General features: G+C 43.4%; 1 protein-coding gene across 1 annotated transcript; it reads left to right on the top strand.

Annotated features, from left to right (window-relative positions):
* The first annotated feature begins 2,037 nt into the window (after window positions 1-2,037).
* On the top strand, window positions 2,038-4,235 carry LOC103074370 (peroxisome assembly protein 12-like). The gene is given in 5 exon segments (XM_082931415.1): window positions 2,038-2,085; window positions 2,087-2,167; window positions 2,463-3,016; window positions 3,838-3,888; window positions 3,890-4,235. Coding segments are annotated over 5 exon segments (1,080 nt in total).
* The last annotated feature ends 4,373 nt before the right edge of the window (window positions 4,236-8,608 follow it).

Here is an 8,608-nt window from a genome sequence, read left to right on the forward strand (position 1 = left end):
AATTCCTGTCCCCTCAGAGCTGGTTTTCCTTATTTTGTTAGCTACTCCATAGTCTTCTAATAATTTTTTTAGTTTAAATTAGCCTGTTTTCTGTTGCTTGTAACCAAAGAACCCTAACTGATACCAATGTTTAACTAACTTCCCACTCGTCTTAGGTGATGCTATTTCTCAGCTTTGTCTTTTTGCTGTTCACTTAAGAAAAGCCTCTCTGTAAGAGCTACCACTGACCAAGAACCTAAAGCTACGTGTTTTATATAGATACATTATCTCTACTCCTTAAAACTCTGTAAGGTAAAATCTTCCATCAATGTGACTTTCTCCAGCAGGTAACCAATCAGACTATAAAACACTTTTTTTTTTTGGCCACGCTGCATGCAGGATCTTGGTCCCCCTGGCCAGGGATCCAACCCATGCATCCTGCAGTAGAAGCACAGTGTCCTAACCACTGGACCGCCAGGGAATTCCCTGACACTTTTTGGAACCACAATTAAGGTCAATTTGCAAGATTTTATTTCTCCTATTGAAACAACTAAACCCAAACCTTGTTCCAGCGTTCTCATTATGTGAAACAATTAACTATCTTTATACCATAACGTCCTCTATGGTATAAAGGAAGCAAACTTCTATTTCTAGCTATTTAGCCCAGGGGTTGAGGGGAGAGGTTGGAGAGGTGAACTTTAACTATTATCCAAATTCAGTAAACCTGCAGCTACTCAAGGCAATTGCATACGATGTAAAAGCAGTTTGCAAAAGGTCAGGTTAATTACATTAACTTTGGTATACAATGAAAAGTACCTTCTCTGCCAAGCCTCCTCAATTCATGCTAGTTAGAATTCAACAGCATCACTCCGTTTTAGCACTGTATTCATATCGCTAATGTGACGCATCCTACCGTGTTCGAGGGTAGGAACCATTTTCATTTAGTGTAGCAAGTGCCTAGAGTTCTGCTTGAACGTAACCTAACCTAGAAGACAATTAATGTACCAGCTTGAATGAAAAATAATCGTCCCAAATTCTGAACAACAGCAGGAAATTTTTTTTGTTGTTAATAATTGGCAGCCATAAGGTTAAGGCTTCTATCTCGTCTTTGTCGCTTCAAATCCTTCCCGAAGGCGGCAAAAATAGTGAGCCACCACCCCCGCCGCAAGCAAAGTGAGCCTTCCATCTCCACATTCCCTAGGGTCCCTCGCCTCTCTCTATCGCCCCAGGGAGCAAAGGCCTCAGCAACAGGCCGAGCTCTGGCTCCGGGCGCCAGACGTCAATGCGGCGACCCAACACCTTGCCAAAAAGACTCTGTAGAGAGATATCAGAGCTGTGGCTTTCCAACAAGACACCGATGCAAAACTAGCTAAGAAAAGTAAAACCAACCAGCAGAAAACTCCTCTCCAACCGAGCCCGCTGGGGTCGGAAGCGGAAGTCCCTGTGAGATCATAGAGTTCTCTAGTTCCGGTCGCGGGGCCGCGTTCGGGGCTAGAGCGCCTCTCCACGGCCACCGGCTTCCAAGCGGCTTCTATTTCCGGTTGCGGCTTCTGACATAAAGTCGAGACCTCCTTTGAAACGCGGCGTCGCGTGTTCCTCGCCCCTCGCCTAGGGTCAGCTCGCAAGGACTGGCGCGGGCGGGGGAATTGCACAGCCCACAGCTGAGCCAGGCCGTTGGGGCCGGCCTGCACTGGCACCTTCGATCCCTCAGAGCCGCCTGGCTTTTGAGCCCTCCGGATTGGGAGTCCGTGATTGGCCGCCTCCAGGACTGCCGCTCGAGAGGCCAGCGCTCCTTCGCCGTACCTGTCCCCCCATAGTCCCGCTTTTCCCTGTGAGGTGCAGCATTAATCAACTCACCTCTCCCACACACAACTTCCCTAACGTGGGTGTCCGCGTTGACTTCATTCTTCACCTTCACTTGAGAACCCTCCCCTCTGCCTCCGGAAGAGGTCTTTTTTGCCCAGTTCCTGTAAAATAGCACCCATCTGGCACCCCCAGAAAGTTCATGCTTGCTAGAGAGTTTGTGGGCAAAGTAAAAGCCAGTGCACACACGGAACTATGGCTGAGCATGGGGCTCACATGACAAGTGCTTCTGCGGTGGATGACCAGCCAGCCAGCCATCTTTGAGGTGGTAGCACAGGACAGTTTAATGACAGCAGTGAGACCTGCTCTTCAGCATGTGGTCGAGGTAAGGATTTAATTCTCTGAAGAGTTTTAGGAACGTCCGGGTAAAAACCAAGCCAATAATCTGAATTTATTTGTTGGCCTAAGTTTTGAAATAACCAATTAGCATATAATGCACATCACATGATTTAATGGTTATGGAGTCTCTTGTTATGCGTACTGAATACCCAGCACTTCAGGGAGGTTAAGGTAGACCCAGAAAGAAAAGTGTGGAAATTCAGAGGGAAAAAAAGGAAATATAAATACAAGGCATAGTAGCCGTGTAATGGAATGAATTTCATTGATTTATTTTGCTTTAGGTTCTTGCAGAATCAAATCCTGCCCGCTACGGCTTCTTGTGCAAGTGGTTTGATGAAGTCTTCACGCTGCTAGATCTTCTGCTCCAGCAACATTATCTGTCTAAAACCAGCGCCTCGTTTTCTGAAAACTTTTATGGCTTAAAGGGGATCGTAATGGGAGACACACACAAGCTTCAGAGACTGGCCAGTGCTGGTCTCCCAAAGAAGCAGCTTTGGAAGTCAGTTATTTTCCTGGTTCTTCTTCCCAGTCTGAAAGTGAAGCTGGAGAAGCTGATTTCTAGCCTGAGAGAAGAGGATGACTATTCCATCCATCCCCCTTCTTCCCTCTGGAAACGATTTTACAGGGCCTTTTTGGCAGCCTACCCATTTGTTAACATGGCCTGGGAAGGCTGGTTTCTTGTACAGCAGCTTCTATACATCCTAGGAAAGGCTCAGCATCACTCACCACTGCTGAGTCTGGCTGGAGTTCGGCTAGGCCGACTTACAGTTTAGGATATACAAGCTCTGGAGCACAAACCAGCCGGAGCCAGCATGATGCAGCAACCAGCTGGGAGGTAAGGCCTTAACATTTCCCCAACATATTTGATTAATAAATCCTAAAATCTTATCCCAATTTTATGAAATTTACCTCCCTCAGTCCACTTTGGATTATTTCATAAAATCATCGAAAAATTCTTGTGTCCATAAAACAAGGATTGCCATCCTGGTAACCTTCCTCATCATACTGGCTACATTTTTGCACACACTTTCTATGTACCAACACCTAGCAAAGGGCCTGGTATATTATCTCAATCCTCATCACAGCTCAATGAAATAAATGCATTAGCACCATTTAACAGTTGAGGAAACTAAGTTCTAACATTTGAGTACCTTGCCAAGGCCACACAGCTAATAGGCGGCAGAGCTGAGATTCAAGCCAGATCAGTACAATTCTGAAGACTGCTCTTAACCATGGTGCTATCCCGCTCCTAGTGTCTGTGTTCTCTGACAAGTTCAAATATATTCCTCAGTACTGCTGAGTTGTTTTTTAAGTGAGTTATTTCTTTTTGTGGATATACTATCTTCCACCCCCATAAAAGGTCTATATAATCAATGGCTCATTAATTTCTTTCTCAAAACACAAAGCAAACAAAGCCCTAGTCATTAAAAACAAAGCTTAGCTCCTAGAACTCCTACAATACGGTAGGTCAGAAAGAGGGAATTGTTTCGAATAGACACTTACAAGAGAAAATGCCAGTCCAGCAACTATTCAATCCCCAAGCTGAATCAACAATTCTAATGAAAAGTGTAAGAATTGCATGCGTATTAGTTGTTCTGTGATTGTACCTAAATAAACAATTTCTCCTTTTGCCTCCTTGTTCTGTTCTCCAAACAGCGTTGGCGAGAAGATAAAGTCAGCTCTGAAGCAAGCCGTGGGAGGTGCCGCCTCATGTCTCTAGTGGCCTTTCGGTGGGTGTATTCTTCCTGCAGTTCCTTGAGTGGTGGTATTCATCCGGAAACCAAGAAACCATCAAGTCATTGACTGCCCTGCCTACTCCACCACCACCGGTACATCTAGACTACAATTCTGATTCTCCCCTTTTGCCCCAAATGAAGACTGTGTGCCCACTGTGTCGTAAAAACCGGGTGAATGACACCGTTCTCGCCACCTCTGGCTATGTGTTTTGTTATCGCTGTGTGTTTAATTACGTGAGGAGTCACTGAGCTTGTCCTACCACAGGTTATCCAACACAAGTACAGCATCTGATTAAACTGTACTCCCCTGAGAACTGAAAGGGATTAGCACCTTGTCTCACAACGAAATGACTGCGCTATAAGGCCAGAGGGCTGGTTTTCCGCACGGTAAATAGCATTGTTTGATCATCCTCAATTAATAATTGTATGAACTTTAAACAGCCACATGGATTTCTTTAAAAGGATGTACTCATTGATCTTAACCTTTTAGCTTGCTCCCTAGACACCTCTACTTAGAGTTGACCGAGCTGGTCAGAGTGAGAGAATCAGGACTGGCAGGGGATGTGAGGGTCAGCATAGAGAAGGGGATCAAAGAGGGTACTCGGCTCAGAAGCTTTTCCTGTCCCCTTCCTTAAAGGACAAGACGTATAGAAGCTCTCAGGAAAAACCCAAGTTAGACCTCGTAGAGTGGGTAGTGAAGGGGAAGCAGGCCTTTTGAGAAAGGAAAGCATTTATCTGCCTATGAGGAATAGGTTTTATCGGTTTGCAAACAGTATGAAATATGGACCTGACCTGCTTTTTTAAATTTTCTTTTATTAATTTTTTAATACAGCAGGTTCTTATTATCATTTTTATACACATCAGTGTATACATGTCAATCCCAGTCTCGCAGTTCATCCCCCCACCACCCCCCCACGGACATGCTTTTTATAGAAATACTTAGAAACACTTTATCCTTCCATATGCTGAGACTCATTTGTTAAGTAACATTTGCTATAGTTTATCACCTTTTAAAGATCCCTTTGTGAACCACACATATCTTCCTTGGGAAACTGGTTACAGGAAAATAGGGGTTGAATGTATATACAGAATAGTCTGAAGACTTCAGTGTGAAAACAAAGCTATTAATGAAGAGATGAAGTAAAATACTGCCCTAACTATGACTGTGTAAAGACAGGATCTTTTCATAAGCTCTTTCTGCTTGCTGTTAAGCGTTTGCTAAGCTGACATGAATTATTCTGGCTATTACTAAAGTTTCTACAAAACGCTTAAGTAAATTTTAAGAATAAATGTTTTTAGGCAAAGAGCTGTGCCATGTCATGATTATGTGGAAACTGAAAGATTAGTCGAGGTATTTAGAGTAAATTTTTCATTCAGGCCACCTTTGCCTTTTTTTTTTTTTTTTTTTTTTTGCGGTATGCGGGCCTCTCACTGTTGTGGCCCCTCCCGTTGCGGAGCACAGGCTCTGGAAGCGCAGGCTCAGCCGCCATGGCTCACGGGCTCAGCCGCCATGGCTCACGCTCCGCGGCATGTGGGATCTTCCCGGACCGAGGCACGAACCCGTGTCCCCTGCATCGGCAGGCGGACTCTCAACCACTGTGCCACCGGGGAAGCCCCTACCTGTGATTTTTGAGGCATGCTGTATTAACATTTTGCTTTTTTTGCTAATCCAATATTGGAGAGAAATCCTCTCCTCCAACAGCAAGAATTCAATCTTGAGTGAAATACCTTATTTCTCAAGTGAAATACTGCACAAACACTTAAGTTGCCACTGGATCAGCAGGATTAAACATACAGGTTAAAAACATACCGGTTAAAAAAAAAAATCATTACTACAAGAGGAAGGATGAAAATGATTTTTAAGTGCCTCTGCTGAGACAGGTGTCCAACACAACTCATTTTAGCAATTCAAAGCACATTTTCTGATAGCACTAAGATAATAGAACTAAATTTTGAAAGAGAATATCCTATAGATTTTAAAATATTAACACTTTTATGTACCATGAGAAGAGTATAATGGATATTTGCAAAAATTCTTATTAAACCACAAGGTTTTACCAAAACAAATACCATAGTTAAGTCAACTTTTTTTTTAATTTAAATTTTTTAAAATTTGTTTCAAAGTTAAACCCAAGACACACTGACTTCACAGGAAATCCAATGAGAAATGTTTTTCTAGGCTGAACACCTGTTTCCCCTTAGTCTCCCCCCAAAAAACATGTACATGTTAATTACTTTCATTTTACAATCACTGCTAAATAAACATTTTTAATATAGTAATAAGTCAATAAGGGAACCGAACCAGATTCAGGATTGAAATAATGCAGTTTTCCATGAAGATATCAAAGCCGTATTTTTCACCTCAACCTACAAAGAAAAACAGGAAAGTATCAGTAATTCAAAAGAATATTAAACACTCTTACACATAATAAAACCAGTATCCAAATAGGCTAGAACATACCAATGTGGAAAAACCACAACCAGAATCAGCTCAGAGAGAAGATTAAGGGGTCATACCCTGGTCAATGCCAACGCTGAAGCAATGGCAATGCCAGGTCAGACTATACTTCACTCATCATTGCATCATTGCTTTTCACCTCCTTGTATTATCTAAGAGCAGCCCAATACCCTATTTTCACATCCAAGAAAACTTAGCTTTACCCATGAGAAAAAAAGACTTCTTTTTAGATAAGTTGCAACCGTGGGCTTTCAATATTTGATCTTCTACTATTCACCTCAAGCAACTCTGCTGTACAAAAATGCAAACTTGAACAAGTTTTGTTTTGGAGGTGCTTTTAAAAATTTTTTGAAATACAGAGTAGAGTGGAGAAGAATTTACAGTTCAAAAACATTTCTTGTTTTAGTGAGTCCAAACACACGCGTGATAAAATCTCAGGGATGTCTGTGAAGGGATTTATAATCTAGTTCTAAAGCAAAATCTTTAGAAAAGATTTTCTCCTAAAATCCTTTATAAAGTATACTCCAGTTCATTTAACATACAATTTGATTTACAATTCTGCTGCCATCAAAGATGAAAAGTATAGTCATAAAAAATTTTATACAAAAGTCTGCTAAAGAGTCCAAGACCCAGGGAGGCTAGGATTTGACAAAGGTCCATAGCAAAATAACAGCAATGCTGGAAAGAGAAACAGGTCTGATTACCAGGTTGATATTTTTCCACTACCAGCTAAATACAAGGTTTAATTTCATTTTTCTCCAGGCGATGGGCAAGATAAAGGAAACAATGCAAAGCCTGGGTAATTCACAACATGGATGATCAATTTCTGAATGAGAAAGCTGCCTGCATTTTATTTATTCTAAATGACACCTCGTTTACTATCGCTGACATGCTATGCTAAAGTACTAGGATCACAATGTCAACCTCTCCAGCTTTTCAGCATTGTATCTAAATAACAATTCTGGATACACAACATGCCTCCTTCAGCCATTTATAAATGTCAATAGATTGATACTCCATAGTTAAAAACGTACAGCTATGGTCTGTGTTCTCCATTCAGCAACTGAATTCCACAAAGAGAGGGAAACTAGTAAAAAAAAAAAGTGCCTGTTTAGAGGCTCGAGCCTTTATCTCATCAACCTGTGCAGAAGTAAGTACATGTTACAAAAAGCAAACAGGCTAAGAGAACTTAAATAACCTTGTCTAAAAGCATGAAACTTGTGAGCAGAGCTCCAAGTGTGCCCCAGCCACACACAGAGGGCACACTTTCCTAGTTCTCTTCCTCAGTACGCTTTCCTCTGTCTGGAGCGCCTTCCCTACCCCTTTCAATCTGGAGAAAGCCTGTAGTTCTAAAACCTTGTTCAAACGTCACCTTCTCTGTTAAGTTGTCCCTAACTCCCTCAGTCATCCCCTCCTCTGACCCACACAGCACTTTTCCCCACCACAGTACGCATCACACGCCAATTATTCACCCATTCACGTCCCCCACCTCCCGTTCTTCCCACCAGCCCCATTACACAGAACTCCTAAAGAACCAGGACTTCCTCTTACTGGCCTTTGCATTCATTACACTCAGAATGATGCCTGGGACACAGAAGGCGGCTCAATAAGCAAGTTTAATTCAGTCAGTGAACGACCCTCCCTACTAAACCCTAAGCGCCTGGATTATACAAGCATCAGCACGGTTTATAAGGCCGACTTACCTCCAACATTTCACGTAGGTTAAGGACGTCCCTCAAGCACCTCTAAGCCCTCCGTCCTCCAGCTTCTAACTCATGGCATTCTGCATGGCACCCTGAGCAGGACCACCAATACTTATACACGGTGTATCCTCAAAACGATAATAATAACAACAATAACAATACTACTGCTGATAATAATAATAATAACATCCAAACCCCACCAACTTCAGGAAAGACTGAGACGCCATCCTTCCGGGGAAACACAAGGCCGGATCCAGGGCTCAAACCAAAGCCTCAGGCAGGGGGTCCGCAGCCCGCTTTCCGAACCCCCCAAAACTCTTACGCCCTAGACTCTCAGGAGGCCTGCCCAGGCCTGCAGAGGCTGACCGCAGTCCACCCGCCGCCGTTCAGTCCCAGAGGTACAGCTTTGGGGCTTCCCACACTGCTCCACCTCGCTACCCCGCCGGCTGCCGCGGCAGCCCGATCCGGACAACCAATCCCGCGACGGCCAGTGGACCACGTGGGCCGCAGCCCTGAGGCTCGGCTGGTGC

This window comes from Lipotes vexillifer, unplaced genomic scaffold (genome assembly GCF_000442215.2).
Source record: "Lipotes vexillifer unplaced genomic scaffold, Lipotes_vexillifer_v1.1 scaffold2046, whole genome shotgun sequence".
Taxonomy (NCBI): domain Eukaryota; kingdom Metazoa; phylum Chordata; class Mammalia; order Artiodactyla; family Lipotidae; genus Lipotes; species Lipotes vexillifer.